The sequence below is a fragment of the Egretta garzetta genome, unplaced genomic scaffold (genome assembly GCF_000687185.1).
Source record: "Egretta garzetta isolate BGI_Z169 unplaced genomic scaffold, ASM68718v1 scaffold179, whole genome shotgun sequence".
Classification (NCBI taxonomy): domain Eukaryota; kingdom Metazoa; phylum Chordata; class Aves; order Pelecaniformes; family Ardeidae; genus Egretta; species Egretta garzetta.
Genome location: NW_009270001.1, coordinates 888,395 through 906,897, shown reverse-complemented (window position 1 = coordinate 906,897; position 18,503 = coordinate 888,395). Strand labels below are relative to the sequence as shown.

The 18,503-nt window shown below is 42.7% G+C and overlaps 1 protein-coding gene across 5 annotated transcripts in view; it reads right to left on the bottom strand.

The window, feature by feature from the left end:
• The window catches only part of DYM (dymeclin), a 249,280-nt gene that overhangs the window by 147,649 nt on the left and 83,128 nt on the right, over positions 1 to 18,503 (bottom strand). For all 5 annotated transcript variants that reach the window (XM_035903105.1, XM_035903104.1, XM_035903102.1 and 2 more), the window contains one exon: positions 4,177 to 4,359. In XM_035903105.1, coding sequence (XP_035758998.1) covers positions 4,177 to 4,359 — 183 coding nt within the window. The remainder of the gene's footprint in view (positions 1 to 4,176; positions 4,360 to 18,503) is intronic.

The window sequence follows — 18,503 nt, the reverse complement described above, 5'->3', positions numbered from 1 at the left end:
CCTCATCGCTCCCTACAACTGCCTGAGAGGAGGGGGGAGCCGGGGGGGTCGGGCTCTGCTCCCAGGGAAGGGGCGATGGGACGAGGGGCACTGGCCTCAAGTTGTGCCAGGGCAGGGTGAGGTTGGGCATGGGGAACAATTCCTTCCCCTTGGGGCTGTCAGGCACTGGGAGGGGCTGCCCAGGGAAGGGGTCGAGTCCCCACCCCTGGGGGGATTTAACAGCCAGGCAGCCGAGGTGCTGAGGGACGGGGTTTGGGGGTGGGATGGCAGGGGTAGGGGAACGGTTGGGCTTGGTGATCTTGAAGGGCTTTTCCAACCAAACGATTCTATGATTCTATGCAGTGTCTTCTCTGGCACTGACATACTGATAATTCAGGTGTTTCCAATCCCTGCACCCCAAACTTCCAGGGTTAGTTCATTGGCGTCAAGGTGGAATATCTCCTATCCGTTTGTTGGCATGAAGGGCACACAGGTCCAAACTATCAGTATATTTTCAGTGAAACACAGGCGTTGTCAGGACTTCAAAAGATGCCTGTGTGGTGGGGAGTTTAGTGGGTTAATTAAAGTGATTTAAAACACCACGGCATAGATGCCTGTGTGGTGGGGAGTTTAGTGGGTTAAAGTGATTTAAAACACCACGGCACATAGACTAACATCCCTCAAACTAACAGCAGTTTGTTCGCGTTCACAGGATAATCTGTGCCAGAGCTGGAAGTGAGAATAAAACAGATTTCTGTTCGCAGAACCTTTTCACAAGCAGCTTTACCCCAGTTTCAACACAGACGTCCATCAGCACGGATCTCTTAACGTCTAGGAATTTCCAGCAGAAATGGAAAAAGCAAATGTGACAGTCAATGCACTCGTGTCAGAAAGCCAGATCCACGTCCTCACTCAGCCTCCAGACCTCCCCAAGTCAGAGATTTTGCCTTTGCTTTTCTTTAGAAGGAACCTTTGAGAGTGGAAGGTTTTGTTCCAGTGCCGAGCAGGTACATTTCCCAACTCCCCAAAGCTTCACAGAAATTTGTATGAAGTCTTTTCCTGTCCAGCTCTGTTCAAAAACATCCATTCAAAGCATGCATCTTCTGTGATGACACACGACGTAGGACGAGTCTGCCTTTTTGAGCTGATTTATTTCAGCATCCTGGCAACTGAATACAAAGGCTATCTTTTCTGAGCACACAAACAAGCTATGCATATGGAAAAATTACAGCAATTTCATGGCAAGAGGATATTCTGGGAACAATAGCAGTTTGGATACTCAAGTATACTAAAGGTCTGGACTTCAAAATTTCTGTATTACTATAAACAAGATGTCCAAAGTTGAAGAATTTAACTAAAATTCCTTTTTTCCCCACAGTAACAGACTACAGAATTGTTTATCATTTAGTAAAAATGCACTAACTTCGGAAAGCTCCGCTGTACAAAATAGCGTGGCAATACCACTACTCCTGCCCAGTGATTTGTGGACAGAAGGGATTTTTAAGGAGAGAAAGACTCAGAAGGATAAAGGAAAAAAAAACAAAACCTAATGCAAATTTCAAACCCTGCTTTTTTACACATCGTTTTACAAGCGAGTGGTACGACGATAGCCAGCATGCTAGGCAGCAGCTATTGCACTTCATCCAAATCTTCCTTCTTCCTCAAATCCCGGAAGATTTCTCAGATATTACAGACTGCATCACCATGGGAAACGGTGAGAACAGCGTCACCACACGTGTGCCCATGGGCAGCAACAATCAGCCAACACAAATTTGGCTCTTAAATGAGTAGTCCCGTGGTTTCCTACCAAACTTTTCTACTCTTCTGAAGAAATCTCTCTACTGGTAGGGACTGATCACACAAACACTCCTTATACCCGCTGAGATGTGGGTGTCTCGCTTTCCCCTTTCTTTTTAGCCTGTATTCTTAGCAAAGTTTCTAAATAGCTTTCAGTATGGAAGAATGTGGCAGTCGTCACTTATTTTGAACAACATCTCCACCCACTTTGGAAGGAAAAAGTACTTGGAAGTCCTGCAGGAGGCCCCACAGGAGCCCTGGCTCCCACCGGGTTTCTGGGGTCTGGCGGAGACGGCGTGCCGGGGAGCCGCTGCTTCCCCTGGCCTGGGGGGGGAGGCACGGCCGCACACACAGAGGCGAGACACAGCCCATCGGCGATGGAAATCCTGCTTTCTCCCCAAAACGCTGTACCAGCAGGCAGAGGAGAGACCAAAGCCTGGCTTTTCTGAACTACTGTTCCCGTCCTCACGCCCCCTTCTAACACTGAGCATCACTATGGACCGATTGGTTTCAAACCATCCTGCTTCAGGCAAGTATTTCTCTTTACGAGGGAAAATTTGGATGCAGCCAGTGAAATCAGGATCAATTCAACGTGCTCTATTAAGCAGCAACCTGATGCCACAGTTCCTTTAGCTGAGGAGCATCCACTGACATTCAAGATTCACTTCTGTGGATGTTTAAACTGTGCCACTTCTATTCGCAGCACTCCACTATTGGTTTTATTAAAGGATATTTAAAAAACTGGAAAAAAAAAATCTAAACAGTATTAAAGAAACTTAGCAGCAACCGCAGCATATCCTGTATTATTCTAGAGAACGTTAAACTGACCAACAGAAAAATTAAACTATTCTAGGCCACGTGGAATAAAGAAAACTATCCTGAATTTGATTGGTTTTGTGCCAACTAAATGACATAAATTACTTCCAACAAAAAAGCCAGTTTTTATTTTATAGTCACATACTATAGATCATTATGACACTAACCAGCCTTTCTTTTTCATATCATTCTCCTCTTACCAGCCCCTCAGAATGTTCACAGGAATCAAATTTAAGCTCAGTTATATGAGTATTGCTAGTGGAAATAAGGTTATGGGAAACCATAAGTCATTCTATAAATGTACACGTCTAGAGAAAATACGGCTTTTCATGCTATTTTTGACATTGAATAAGTTATTTTAAAATTTTATAATGATACATGTGTAATAGTTTTCACTGAAATAATTACTAGTTACTGATGACATGAAACAAAGACAACCAAAATAAAGCTTTAATAGAAGTTCGCAGTTTAAAAACCAGAAAAAAACTAAAACTGTATCAAGAATTTGATCTCAATCGGCTGTAAAGAGCATCCAAAAGACATCAAAGGGGCATGTCAGGACTAAGAATTCTTCTTATGAGAACAAACCCCCAAAAAATCTCCTAGGTAAAGGTGAGTGAATTTAGACCTCAACCTCCTAAAAACTTAATGGTTAAAGGGATATAAAAACTCCCCCTAAATAAAGCGAATAACTCAGAGGTATTGATGTGGCTTCACCGGTTATCATGCAGTACCCGAGTAGCCCCGTGCATGCCATCAACCTTCATAAATCCAACGGAAGGTATAAACCCCATGGCTAAAACCCAAAGAGATTTAAGTGTACGGATGAAGTACGTATGTCTTAGGGACATGGTTTAGTGGTGGGATGGCAGGGTTCGGTTTCAGGTTGGACTCGATGATCTCAAAGGTCTTTTCCAACCAAAGTGATTCTATGATTCTATGAAAAGAAGCGCGCTGCCTGCAAGCTGAGCTGTCCAGACAGTCCAAGCTGCGTTAGGGCGTTACTGCGGCAGGGCGCTGAGTTAGTACAGCATTGCTCCTGCAGCTCCCTGACGGACAGACTGGAACCAGCCTTCCCAAAAACCAGGCAAGCACTGAAACAACTCTGATACTTTCGTCTCACGGAAGTGTTTCCATTAACCAGCCTCTCCTCACGTTTGCAATACAAGAATACAGCGAGCAAATCAATCCGGTTAGCAATTCAATTGCTTCTCTTAGCTCTAAGGAACATGACTCCAGCTAAACAGAATTTCCACAAACGCTATAAAGTTTTAGGAGTCCCCTGCAGACTCTTGGATAACCAACCTACTTATAGGGCAGTTTTATTTATGTCTGATAAAATTATGAAGCTTTCTAACATTTCTCAAGTCTAAAGGAAAGAGTATCCTTCTCCCCTTGCCCCTTCAATGAAGTTCCAGCAGCTGAGGAACTCCATCTCCAAATTCCCAGAACAAAATACACTGTTACTGCTCCTTCACAGGCTGGCTGGAAGGAAAAGAAATTTTGAAACAAGAACCTCTAGTCACAGCAATTTAACACTTCGTTTTCATCAGTTCATGCTTAGAAGTAAGAACAGATACAAACCTTGTGTGTTCTTGAAGGACATAATCGCTTGCCTGTAGGGATTTGGTGTATCTGGAGCATCGGTCAGATTAGCCAAGACCAGCAGAAGCAGCAGACTCTGGTTAGCTAGAGGGGAGCACTGCTCCAGCTGCGGCGTTGGTTTGCTCCCCACCCCACCTAGCGTGAAGACTGTCCACAGGCCAGCTAGAGAGAAAAGGTAAAAAAAAAAATAATTGTAATTGTTCACATATTAACGAACAAAGCTCTTATAGGGGAAAAGATAGCCTCTGACGCACAGGTAGAGAGAAGAGGGAAAAACAAGCCACCCCTGTACAATGAGATGACAGGTCTGGAGACTCCATTTCTCAGAATGAGTATGTCAGGAGCAACCCAGCAGTGGGCACGGAGAGGTGGGAATTGAAAGACTGCTGGAAATTCAAGAAAATTAAGTCATAGGAATATATGAAAAGGAAATTAGGAGAAGTGAAATAAAAGCCTATCTTTGAAGGGGAGTCCTGCTCACTGCAGGGGGGTTGGAGTAGATGACCTCTAAAGGTCCCTTCCAACCCAAAGCATTCTATGATTTATGATTCTATAAGGGGAATCTATTCTATAAATTCTATAAAAACAGAGCAGATACCAGCTGAAGGGTTCATGTAGCAAACCTGACAACGCTAACATATTAAGAGAGGAAAAGGAGCTTGTACGTTGCCTTTTTAATAAAACCAAATTGGTCCAGCATGCAGCATTTTTGTCATGTATCCTGTTTTTAACAAAACCTAAATTTTAGGCAAAACTTAGTAAAAAAAACCCTCATACTTCTCATGCTAGAACCTCCAGATTGAGAGGCCTATAGAAACCATCATCATTGCTCATTACTGTGGGTAGACAACATAATAGCAAATCAAACTTCTTGGAAAAAAAGACAGGATGAACAGCAATTTAAATTCTAAGGCATTGTTCAACTCAGCCTCATATTTTTGGATTCCTAAAGAAGACAAAACAACTTGAAAAAGCACTCCAGTTGGAAGTACTTTGCTCTGAAATTCCTTTTTAAGGGATTGCGTATCGGATGTAAAGGTATGGAAGTACAAACTGGTTACAATCATTTGAAGTTAAAAATCTAGTGACAAAGAAAGAAAAGCTTGAAGTGACATATCACTATCGATACTGTCAGAAACCCAGACTGATTGATTCCTCTTGGGTAAACAAGTTTTTGTTGCCTTACAACTGCCTCGAAAATACACATGTAACAAAGCACCAAAACTTCAGTCGGTTTAGACCTGCAAAAAATGTATTAGGTACAAAAATGTGAATACCCCATCATTCCACACCAACTCTCAGGTCTTTGCTCACTCACTATAGAATCATAGAATGGTTTGGGTGGGAAGGGACCCCCAGAGGTCACCCAGCCCAACCCCCCTGCAGGAGCAGGGACACCTTGAACCACATCAGGTTGCTCACAGCCCCGTCCAACCTGGCCTGGAATGTTCCCAGGGATGGGGCCTCCACCACCTCTCTGGGCAACCCGTGCTAGTGTTTCACCTACCCACTACAGGAAGAATGCATTTTAGAATACCCTTCCCTATATGTAGGTGCATACATACGGTGCATGTACAGCTCCAGTATTAAGGCTGCAACCTGTAGGCTGCTCGTTAAAACTCTCATTATCAGAATGTTTAAACTTTGATGGTTGAGCCTGAAGGGCAGAGTCATTGTCATACTTAATCCTTACAGCACTAAAAAAATTAATTTGAATACTAAACTCCTGCATTTGAAATTCCTGTTCCTAATTACAGCAGCGTTGGTGAACCAAAGTTGACCAGCTACGTGCTCAAATACCGATTAACGGAAGACTGGAAGGGAGAATGGGCAGCAGGGGAGGATTAAAGTCTCCTCCAGCAAGTCCATAAATCCATATTTCCTTGCCAGCACTCATGAGACTGTATTACACTGGGGGGGGGGGGGGAAGAAAAGTACCAAAGCTGAAGCAGAGATGCTGCAGACTCAGCATGATTGGGGAAAAAGGATAAAATGTGCCCCCCACCAATGGCTGTGGTGACCCATGACAACTTCAGTGTCACTGGGCCTCTACCTTGATCACATCTGGGCTCCTGATACATTTCCAGGTGATAAGAAGCAGCCCCTCCCAATCACATTGGATTAAATTAATACAACCATTTAGGTTGTATTTCAGATCCCCCAGCCCAACCGTTCCCCTACCCCTGCCATCCCACCCCCAAACCCTGGCCCTCAGCACCTCGGCTGCCCGGCTGTTAAATCCCCCCGGGGTGGGGACTCGACCCCTTCCCTGGGCAGCCCCTTCCAGTGCTTGATTCATCCCCACACGCCTGCTTAGCACTTCGGTTTTTTGAGTGTATCTTGAGATTTTACAGCAGAGACTGAGAATCTCAGCAAATCATTCAGTTAATAGGCCAAAGTCTTGAATCATACAGCATAACAGTAAGAAATAATCTCACCTTTAAAAAAGACCCCAAAATTCTTATTTCCTTTTTTTTTAATTAATGCTGAAATTAAAAATTAACAACAACACATTTCCTTAAGACAGAAAAATGAAGAAAGTTTAGTTTTCAGTCTTCTAGTCTGCGAGATTCAAGGTGCACGGGACAAAAACCTGTAAGTCATTTGAATGCAAAACGTAAGCACAGTATAACCAATGAAAAGAATCTGAAGCACTCGTAGCCCTACAAAACTTCAAACCAGCCGAAGAGTATTTTTCTTCAAATATAATTATAGAGTGAGATTTTGTAATAAATCTGCGCTCCCTTCATCAACACAATTGCAAGGCAATTACTGCCATGTCAAGGGCAAGGAAACTCATGCTGTTCAGTATTAAGCAGGTTGAAAGAATTCTTATAATAAAAAGCACTATAATTACAGCCTTCTTAGCAAAAATTTCATGTTACATGAACAATCCTTTATCACTCTGGTTTTGATCCACTGTCCTGAAATCAGAACGAAGCTTAGTAAAAATGCCGACCGTGAAGAGAGCTTCTAAATTCACATGAGTTATTCGGATAGGTAACATGCAAAGAAATTCTTTAAAAAAAAAAAAAAAGAAATAATTATATAGTTATCATCATTCGTTAAACGAAATCAAATTCAGCACATTTCCTTTCTTAAAGTAAGTTTAGTGTAGTTCTCGGCTAAGCCAGCATTTTTAATTTCCACCACCCCACCCTTCCATGCCTGGCATCTACCATTACTACACCTTTCCTCAGTAGTGAGGAAAAGAGGGATATGGCCAAAGTGCTGGCGAGTAAGTTGAATCTTCCACCAGGGAGAATGAGGTAATTATGTCCAAGAGAAATCTGCATGTTGATCTATGACCCAAGTAACCTCCCCAAGTTGTGTCTCTTGTTGGCCAAGTATATTCCTCCAGAAAAACAATCCCATGCTAATGGGTTCATAATATTCCTTTCATTTCCAAAGTGCAATGGCAAATGAGGTGCCAAGTATTGGTTGGTGCTCCCAACCTACTGGTTACCAGACATTTCTAAGGAAAATATTGTGTCGGATCATTAACAGCAGCTTAAAGTGCTAAATAGATAGAGACCTTTAAAAGACAGAGAGATAAGTCATCAGCATTTCTAGCTGTATTCTCCATATTCACAATATTAGAAGTATCACATTGCTACATCTGACATTCCATTTACGTCTATGTCAAAATTATTAAGGTACATTTAATTTTTTTAGCAAGCGAAAAAAACCTAAAGTAATGCTGCAACCCCCTAGAAGCTCTCCTTACCATCTTCTTTTCAGAACTAAAGTTACAATTAACAGAAAACTAAATATACAAAAAATACACACTGATACCAAAAAAAGTGCCCAGTATCACACTTCAGATTCTCCTTCATCATGGAGAAACAGAATAAAAGGAAGAAAATCGGTTTAAAATTCCTGTTTAAGCCAGTAGCATAGCCATAGGTGGCTGTAACTGTACTAGTGCTGCCTGGCATCGTTAAAAGCATGGAGTAAAATTTGCATAGACACTTTAACATATAGTGCTTGGATTTCTTTCATGTTTAAATTTCACTTTCAATTTCACTCATATTCTTTTGTCATTTTAGTATATATCCCAAGGGTAATGCAAATTACAGAAGTTTTCTTAAAGCTGTCTATATCTCTGGGCAGCGGCAAAGACGAGCTACAATTCTCAAAACTAAACGACTGAACTGCAAGGAGGATGAAGGGGGTGGATTGCCTGCAATAACAGCTCAATGTCCTGATGGAGACCGGTGACAAGTGGTGTCCCTCAGGGGTCCGTACTAGGACCGGTGCTGTTGAATATATTCATCAATGACATAGACAGCAAGATCGAGTTTACCGTCAGCAAGTTTGCGGATGACGCCAAACTGAGTGGTGCGGTTGACACACCAGAAGGATGGGGTGGCATCCAAAGAGACCTGGACAAGCTGGAGAGGTGGGCCTGTGTGAACCTCATGAGGGTCAACAAGGCCAAGTGCAAGGTCCTGCACCTGGGTCGGGGTAACCCCCAGTATCCATACAGGCTGGGGGAAGAAAGGATGGAGAGCAGCCCTGCCCAGAGGGACTTGGGGGTGCTGGTGGATGAAAAGCTGGACATGAGCCGGCAATGGGCGCTGGCGGCCCAGAAGCCAACCCGACCCTGGGCTGCAACAGGAGAAGCGTGGCCAGCATCGAGGGAGGGGATTCTGCCCCTCTGCTCTGCCCTGGGGAGACCTCCCCTGGAGCCCTGCGTCCAGCTCGGGAGCCCTCAGCACCAGGAGGACATGGACCTGTTGGAGCGGGGCCAGAGGAGGGCTACTAAAATGCTGCGAGGGCTGGAGCCCCCCTGCTCTGAGGGAGCCTCTGGGGTCCCAGCCCAGCAAACCTTACCCACGGAGGGGTCCTCTGTGCTCACAGAACAGCCCATGGGCTGAAATTGTTTACGATGAGGGTGGTGAGGCACTGGGACAGGTTGCCCAGAGAGGTGGTGGATGCCCCATCCCTGGGAACATTCCCGGTCAGGTTGGATGGGGCTGTGAGCAACCTGATGGGAGTTGAAGATGTCCCTGCTCACTGCAGGGGGGTTGGGCTAGATGACCTTCAAATGTCCCTTCCAACCCAAACCATTTGATGATACTATGATTCTATGAATAACGTCATGACCCCAGGTGCTGCTGAAGCTCTATAAATTCTGAAAAACCTCTACGTTACGGACTACTACCTTTCTGGTGCTAACTGTAAGTGACAAAGTTAATAATCCTTAACCCTAAACCAGTCTCTTTGACATTTATGTATTCGGATCACTTCTTCCACCTACAGAATTTACTGTTTCCTGCAAAACACTTGTAATCTATTTTTAATTGCAAGTCTTTACTATAACTTCATTTCTCGACTCAATTCCACATGGAACCACATTACTAGAATTTTTGTCAATTAGAGAAATATTAACATTTTGCCAATCATATCTGGCAAATACACAGATGCTTCGAGAAGGAACAGACTGCTTTTATCTTTAAAACAGAATGAGAGGATCCATTTTTTTCCTTCCTTTCCACAAAAATACCCATCACAGCTTCTTTTTTTTTTTCCCTGTTCATATAATTCTATGTAAGGCCCAGCAAGGAAAGCAGGTCTTGCTTAAGAGCAAGGTATGGTTTTTTGCAGTAGAGAATCTGAGGTCTTGAGTAAGATGGTAGAAACACTGTTCATAGCCATGCAAACAAAGCCAGGATTTTAATCAAGTTTGACAGCCTGTGGAACAACACTTAATGGCAAAATGAACTTATGACACATTCATCAAAAAAGAACTTTCTTTCACCAGGCTGTTATTTAATGCAAACACAATTCGGCAGAAATCTCAGCCTAACGCTCTGCCCTCTCTTACGCAACAACACGGAGATACAAATAAGGTTCCTGTTTGTACCTCCTTGGAGAACAGTTTAAATCACTTATTTACTTCCATGTGACTGAGCAAAATTCCAAGAACTTGATTTTACAGACGCTTTAAAACCAAAAGACAGGTACTTTAAAAATTTACTCCTTATAAAGCATTGAAATTTATAGCCAACTGGACTTCTAGCACTGCATACCATTATTTCAAGTTAGTATATCAACAGACTGGGAGCTATAATTAATTTGTGAGCTTTCTTGGGCTATTTATTAAACCAGTTGTAATTCCTCCACAAAACACATCTTACTCACTTTCCAACCTTCAGTGAAAAGGCTTGGAATATAAACCCTCTGAGCTCTCTCCCTGGGAAGAGCATTACATTAATGCAGAGGATATTGGTGCTACTTACATCAAAGTATATTCCTGGGAAAAGGAGAATTTTTTTTATTTTTTATTTAATAGCAGGTGCAAAATGCAATCATATTAATAACGGAACTTCATCAAGTTTTCCTTTGAATAGCTTATCCTTCATGAAGTTTAAAACACAGGCATTAAATTTCATTTAATGCTGGCATAGCCTTTTTGAGTATGCTCATTTCTCTCATCGCTGGAGCTTGGTAACAGAGCAGATCCCTTCCTCATTCCCCCCTCTATCCTACGTTATTAGCATCCTGACAATGAGTTTTATTGCTTTTGAAACTACTTTGCAGATTGAGGTGCAGCCCCAGGCTGCTCTCAAGACTGAAAAGGAAGAAGGGTTTTGGTAAACGTGAAGATCTTCAAAAGATCTTCTTGATGTCTTCCTGTCATTTTAACGTTCCCAAAATGACAATCCTGTTCCCTTGTTGCAAAAATGGAAAGAACAGACATAGATGAGGCTAGAGGACTCAGTAAAAAGAGCATTAAATATCAGAAAGAAAACCCAACCACAAAACCCCCACCAAACAGATCTAACCTATGTTTCAATAGTCTGTTTAAATCAAGTCCTAGCTCCACAGCCTGCTTTCCTACTTACAAAGCTTTCAGCATCCAGAAGACTGTTCAATGCTGCAACATGTAAAGCAGCAGTAAATATAGATGATGGCTACGTACTTTTTAGGAAAGACAGGCCAGCAAGGCGAGGTGCTGGAGTTGCTCTTCACATGAGAGCGCAACTGGAATGTATCGAGCTCTGCTGGTGGATGAAGAATGAGTCAAGAGCTTATGGGTAAGAATTAAGGGGCAGGCTAACACATGTGACACTGTTGTGAGTGTTCACTACAGGCCACCTGATCAGAAAGAGGAAGCCAATAAGGTGTTCTACAGACAGCTGAAAGTAGTTTCACAATCACAAGCCCTGATTCTCACAGGGGACTTCAACCACCCTGATATCTGTTGGAAAGACAACACAGCTAGGCACACGCAGTCCAGGAGGTTCCTGCAGAGCACTGATGATAATTTTTTGATGCAGGTGGTGGAGGAGCCAACAAGGAGAGGTGGGCTGCTGGACCCTGTACTAGCAAACAAAGAAGGACTGGCTGGGGATGTGAAGGTTGGGGGCAGCCTTGGCTGCAGCGACCAAGAGATGGTGGAGTTCAGGATCCTGAGTAGAGGAAGCAGGGCAGTAAGTAGGATTACAGCCCCGGACTTCAAGAGAGCTAACTTTGGCCTCTCCATGGACCTACTTGGAGGAATCCCATGGGTTATGGCTCTAGAAGGTAAGGGGGTCCAAGAGAGCTGGCTAACATTCAAATATCACTTCCTCCAAGCTCAAGATCAATGCATCCCTATGAGCAAGAAATCAAGCAAAGGGGGCAGGAGACCTGCATGGATAAGCAAGGAGCTTCTGACAAAACTCAAATGGAAGAAGGAAGTTTACGGAATTGGAAAATGGGCCAGGCCACTCTGGCATACTCTGACAGCATTCCAATATTACTAATCAATGACCTAGATGAAAGGACAGAACGTACCCTCAGCAAGTTCGCCGACAACACAGAACTGGAAGAAGCGGCTGATATACCAGAAGGCTGTGCTGCTGTTCAGCAAGTCCTGGACAGGCTGGAGAGGAACCTGATGAAGTTCAACAAAGGCAAGGGTAGGGTCCTGCATGTAGGGAGGAAAACCCCCATGCACCAGTACAGGTTAGTGGTTGACCTGCTAGACAGCAGCTCTACAGAGAAGGATCTGGGAGTACCAGAGGACAAGTTAACCATGACCCAACTATGTGCATTTGTGGCCAAGAAGGCCAATGGTATCCTGGGGTGCATTAGGAAAAGTGCGGCCAGCAGATCGAGGGAGGTTCTCCTCCCCCTCTACTCTGCCCTGTTGAGGCCACATCTGGGGTACTGCATCCAGTTCTGGGCTCTCCAGTTCAAGACCAACAAGGAACTACTGGAGAGAGTCCAGAGGAGGGCAACAAAGATGATGAGGGGACTGGAGCATCTTTCTTATGAGAAAAGGCTGAGAGCTGGGTCTGTTTAGCCTGGGTAAGAGGAAACAGAGGGGATCTTATCAATGCTGGGTGGATGTCAGGAGGACGGGGCCAGACTCTTTTCAGTGGTGCCCAGCAACAGGGTAAGAGGCAACAGGCACAAACCAAAACACAGGAAGGTCCATCTGAATATGAGGAAAATCTTCTTTGAGGGTGACAGAGCACTGGAACAGGCTGCCCAGAGAGGCTGTGGTCTCCTTCTCTGGAGATACTCAGTACCCACCTGGATGCAATCCTGTAGAACCTGCTCTAGGTGAATCTGATTTAGCAGGGGGTTTGGATTTGATTATCTCCATAGGTCCCTTCCAACCCCAACCATTCTGTGATTCTGAAGAACTAAAGCAAAAGTGATTTTCGTTGCATCTAATTGATACCATCATGTACTTCCCCCACCAAAACCAGTGAATAACGTATTATTCAAAAACATTACAATTACTATTTCATTCTTACTGCATTCAAGCAGCAGCTTTGGGAACTTGAGGGTTGTTTTTTTATTATTTAATGCTTATTATGTGTGTCACATTTCTTAAGTCAATTCAATGGTTCTTACATTGTGGTCTGATGAACACTTTCTGGTGGCCCATGGAGAGCTGGCAGTTCATGTTGTGCTGGCTCTTGTCCTTGTTTCCAGCTGCTACATTGTGTTAGAAGAAAGCTAAAAATACATAAATACTTTCCTACGATTACTTTTCCATGTAAGCAATTTCTCAAGTTGCCACGGGGATGTTATGTGATAATGAATGGGAGAGGAAAAAGTGGTCCATGGAATCGTAACTGGGAGAGGTTGGATCAGTGAAGCAACTGCTATATCAAGATGCTGTTCACATAAAGTCTCAAGTCAAAGTTGTTTTATACTTTATAAGCACGTCCTTAACATGTCAGCTCCTTATTTAAGCAACTTAAAACTGCTAGTTGTGAGGAGCACCAGGTACACTTAGAAAGACTATAAAATCAGCAGCTACATTAATTTTAGGGAAGTCCCACTGCAAGTTTTTGGTAGATTCATGACAGCAAGAAATTAGCAAAGCTGAAATATAGGAAATATGGAATGATTTTTATGTGGCTAACGGACTTGTATGTCTAGTATTCCATCCTCAAGCAACATTAAACTCATAAGGAGCATAAACACGCAAACCATAATCTGACTGAAAAAATGGATCTGATTAGACTGTAGATTTTTTGGGTAGGGAAATTCTAAAACTCAGAAGCGTAAAAATGGCTGTCCTAAATATTGCAGTAACTTTTTCAGCTGACACAAGTTTTTATAGGTCAGATTTATGCAGCATCTTATCTGACATAGTAATACAAGTGACAAAAGTAACAATTTTTAATTTTCAGTTCATGCTCTCCACTGTCTGGCACTTGACTAACAGAATTAACCCAAGCTAGCTTGCGACAAAGGAGGAAAGACTTTTAAAACCAACTACAAATGAATAGTTTCTGGCTGACACACAAGCTAGCAAAACAAATTCACATTTCATATATTGGTAGGCTAACTGGTTGCTAAGTCATCAGCAGCCTGCAGCAAGAATTCCCACGTGGGAGATACTGAATGTAAAAGCTTGTGTGCAGTGCTGTAAGCATTTTGAGACAACAGCTATGTACCAGTCCATCTTGACTCTTATTTACTGTTTGGAATATAGGAACAGTAAAGGATGTATATCACAGTAAATGCATGATCAGTTCAAACAGCTTATCTAGGCTTAAAATCCTATCAAGCTACCACTTAGTCCTTGGTGCAAAGTGCTGTGCAAGGTCAAAGCCACACGTCTCAACTGTCCATGTTAGGACAAGGGGAAATGGTTTTAAACTAGAACAGGGTAGGTTCAGGCTAGAGGTAAGGAAGAAATTTTTTACAATGAGGGTGGTAAAACACTGGAACAGGTTGCCCAGAGAGGTAGTGGAGGCCCCATCCCTGGGAACATTCAAGGCCAGGTTGGATGGGGCTCTGAGCAACCTGATCTGGTTAGCAGTGTCCCTGCTCCTGCAGGGGGGTTGGACTAGATGACCACTAGTGGTCCCTTCCAACCCTAAACATTCTATGATTCTATGAACTTACACAGTGGATTGCCACAGGCTTTATTTCAGGTGCTCTACTATATTTCAGGTGCTTTAATATTATTATACTTCATTTTCAGTATTTAATTCCTAAATACTACAGAAAAGTGACTGCAATGCCATAGAAAGATTAAGAGCATGTTTTAGATTGTCTTTAAATGTCTAAAAAAAAAAAAAAACCCACCAAAAACCAACCCTGTAGAAGACATTTTAAAAACAAGTTATTTTCTTCTCATCAAATCAGTGCAACAGAACCACTAAGACTGGCTCATTGAAATACATGACTGAGTACAACTTATTTGTTTGAGGTTTTTCACACCTAATAATACTATTCTAACAGAGACAAGTATTTCATCCTACTTGCCAAGAACAGCAGAAGGTAGTCATTTCTGTGAAGCCAAGCTCTGCAACACAAACTCTGCTGCCTGCCCCGCTCCTGATCACAGCCTCGCCAGGCATAGCCCGGTTCATGTGCGTGTGTATCCAAATTTTTAAAATGCACCCCAGGCACCTGATTTTTGCCCGGACCCGTTGCTCCCTGCAACGCTGCAGCAAAACAGGAAAGCTGCAGGGAACAGCTGAGCTATAGAAGCCACTGGGGGGGGAGAAAAAAAAAAAAAAAAAAAGAAGACAACCTAGCAAATCTCCAAATAAACTCTCCGAAAGCCGCAGCCCCGAGAAGCACCAACGTGTCCGAGGAGGCCGGGGCCGTGATGTCATTAACACATTCTGGAAGCAGTTTTTCAGGAAATGAATCATGGAAGCAAGTGAAATGCGAAGACCTATTAGGTAACTGTGTTCATCCCCTACCCATGCAGTGTTCCCTCCAGTACATTTTGTTATTCTATCCAGTCTAATTTTAAGGGACTAGTAATGGAGCTTGAACCACATCCTTTGGGAAGAGTGTTCCATAACCTAATAAACCTCAATGTTAAGATTTTTTTTCCTAATATTCAGCCTAAGCATTACTTCGTTCAACTTCATCTACTTATTCCTATAAGTGGTTGTATGTAACACCATAAAACATTTCTTCCCCAGTTCAGTGTTTACAGCCTTTAAATAAAAGGCACAGTCATGTCGTCTTTGTTGCCTCGCCAAATTATATACACAGCTTTTTCTTTCCTTTCTTTGAAAGTCTTTCCCACTTTGCTTCCTGCAATTAATCCCAGCTCCGGCGCTTTGCACAACCTCTCAAACACCACTGCACTGAAAAAGATTACAAATACTCAACTGCATCGATTTAATATAATAAACAAGCGTATTCCTCAATTCACTGCAAAACTCGTGTTTATTTCATTTTAAACTCTATCCTCTTTTTTAACACTAGATTTCAGGAGTTCTTACTGTGACATCTGAAACGATATAGGCTTTTTTCAGGGCAAACCCCTCCATCTATGCCGCTGAATTACCTAATTTAAGACGACCACCACCTTCTCCCAAGAGCTGGAAGCTCAGTTGCAGACCCGCAATCCCATCACAGCTTTTGATGCCACGGCTGTATCAGAAACCTATAAAGCCACCTCCAAAAAAATGATTTCATCTGAAAACCTACAGAAACATTCATAAACAAAGTCAACACCTTTAAACTGTCTCACTGAAGCTACCCATTTAACGTTTCCAGATGGGGTCTACTTCTCTTACTCGCACACAGATGCTGAAGAACGGGAGAGCTTTGTTAGCTGGAAACCTCCAAGGCATTTTTAGTATCTGCAACACAAACCTGAGTAGTAGACATTATCTGGTAACAGACTCCTTGGAGAATTAAGTAAAGCAAATGACAGACCACATTCCTGAATCAAAAGGCTAGAAGGTTGCCAAATAAAGCTGGAAATAACTCTAATAAACCATCAATTCACTTCAAGAAATATATTTGAAAAAAAACTATAGAAAGGGAACATCTTAAGGAAGGAAATCCTCACATTTTTATTAGCTCTGCTCCTGGCAACACCTATTTCAACTCCTCACAAGCGATACAATTTCTGAGATGGAACAGTATTTCTGTCCAGGACAACTGAAGCTGCAAATGTGACCACAATATAAAAAAAAAAAAAAAAAAAAAAAAGGTTTTATGGTATTATATAAGAACATAACATCACAGTATTATGACTACTTGAAACCTGGGAAACTAAGTGCATGCTAGAAGAGGGAGAGAGAGAGAGGAAAACGCATGAGAAACACGGGGAAAAGTGCAAATCGACCCGGCGTTGTATTTCATTTTACAACTGTCTGACTCAATCAGCTATCAGCCTTGGACCAGCCACCTCAAGCCAACAACAAACTTGCATAGCGAGACATGAAAAAGGAGTTGTTGGGGTTTTTCGGCTTTTTTGGGTTGTTTTTTTCTTTGGGGGCGGTGGTGGTTTGATCTTTGGGTTTGTTTTTTTTTTGAGGGGTAGGGTGGAATTTGTTGTTGGGTTTGGTTTTTTTAATAGAAAACTCCTCTGGCTTTTGCCCAGCACACTGTGCTGGTACGTTATCGCTGTGGTCGGAACAGGAGGGAGCACAGTAAACGCGTATCATCCCCTTGACAGGGGGATTTTCGGTAACATTTTTTATCAACAGGATCAGACAAAAATGGGGACAGAAACAAACATGGAAACATGTTAAAAAAAAATATCTTGGCACAGTGAGAGCGACATTTACTCGCAATATTGATTTTGACAACAAAATGATCAAATTAGTTCACCGAAGAAAAACACTACCGGGACCAAACCGATGGCTCAAAGAAACCAGATGAAGAGGATGGAAAAGACAGAAGTTTTAGAAGTCAAATAGAAAGGAAGAAATAATTTTTTGGAGCATAAGATCACAGGATGATTCAGGCTGGAAGGGACCTCGGGAGGTCTTTGGCCCAACCTCCTGCTCCAAGCAGGGGCAGCTATGGGGTCACACCAGGTTGCTCAGGGCTTCATCCAGCTGAGTCTTGGAAACTTTCAAGGATGGAGATGGCACAACCTCACTGGGCAGCCTGCTCCACTGCTCGTCTGGCCTCATGGTCCTCACACAACTATTTCCATAGGATTCCAGAATGTCTAATTTTCTTTTCAAACTAATTCTTCATTTATAAAATGGAAAAAAAAAATAATCCCTTCCAATCCCACACATTTAGAACAGGATTAAGGGAGAAGGAAGACAAGCAACAAAAAAGTTTTCAGAAGCAAAAAATTAATTTTTCAAGAAGAATGAGAACTGCCAACCATTGGAATAATGCCTCCAGGGAATTGGTTGACTCTGCCACACTGGACACTTTCCAGCCTCAGCTGGACAGGGTGGCTGGGCCCTCTTGTCTAGGCTGTGCTCTTGCCTAGCAAGGTTGGACCAGATGATCCTTGAGGTCCCTTCCAACCTGGAATTCTATCATTCTAAGAAAAATGAGATGTAGTGACACCGATATTTGATTTTATAATTTCACTTCATTCCTCCCTCTACCCTCAACAGATTTAAAGTCAGGTGCACAGGATTGTTGGGGAAATGATTTTAAGACGCGTATGTGCTCAAAGAGGAAGTGTTTTGAATTAACTGGAGAACACCTTTAAACCTAGTGCTGGCACGTGCAAACATTTAAGACGAACAAAATACTACTTTTACTTCCCAGTGTCAAAGTTACTTTTACTAATACAAAACCAGCAATTCGAACACTTGTCAGCTCTACTTGCCAGTCGTTATTTCTTTTGCAAAGAAGTCGCTAGGTACTACGCAGCAATCTGAGCTACGCCTACCTCTGTGCAAGGCATCATAATATGCATATAGGGAAAGCATGCGTCTGTTTGAAGTCTTTAGAATAGAGACTAGAAGGAAAAATAGAGACCCTCAAAGGCATAGAGGAAAAAAAACAGATTAAGAAGATAATTACGTTTAGTATACTGTATAATAGAATCACAGAACCATTTAGGTTGGAAAAGCCCTTTCAGATCACCAAGCCCAACCGTTCCCCTACCCCTG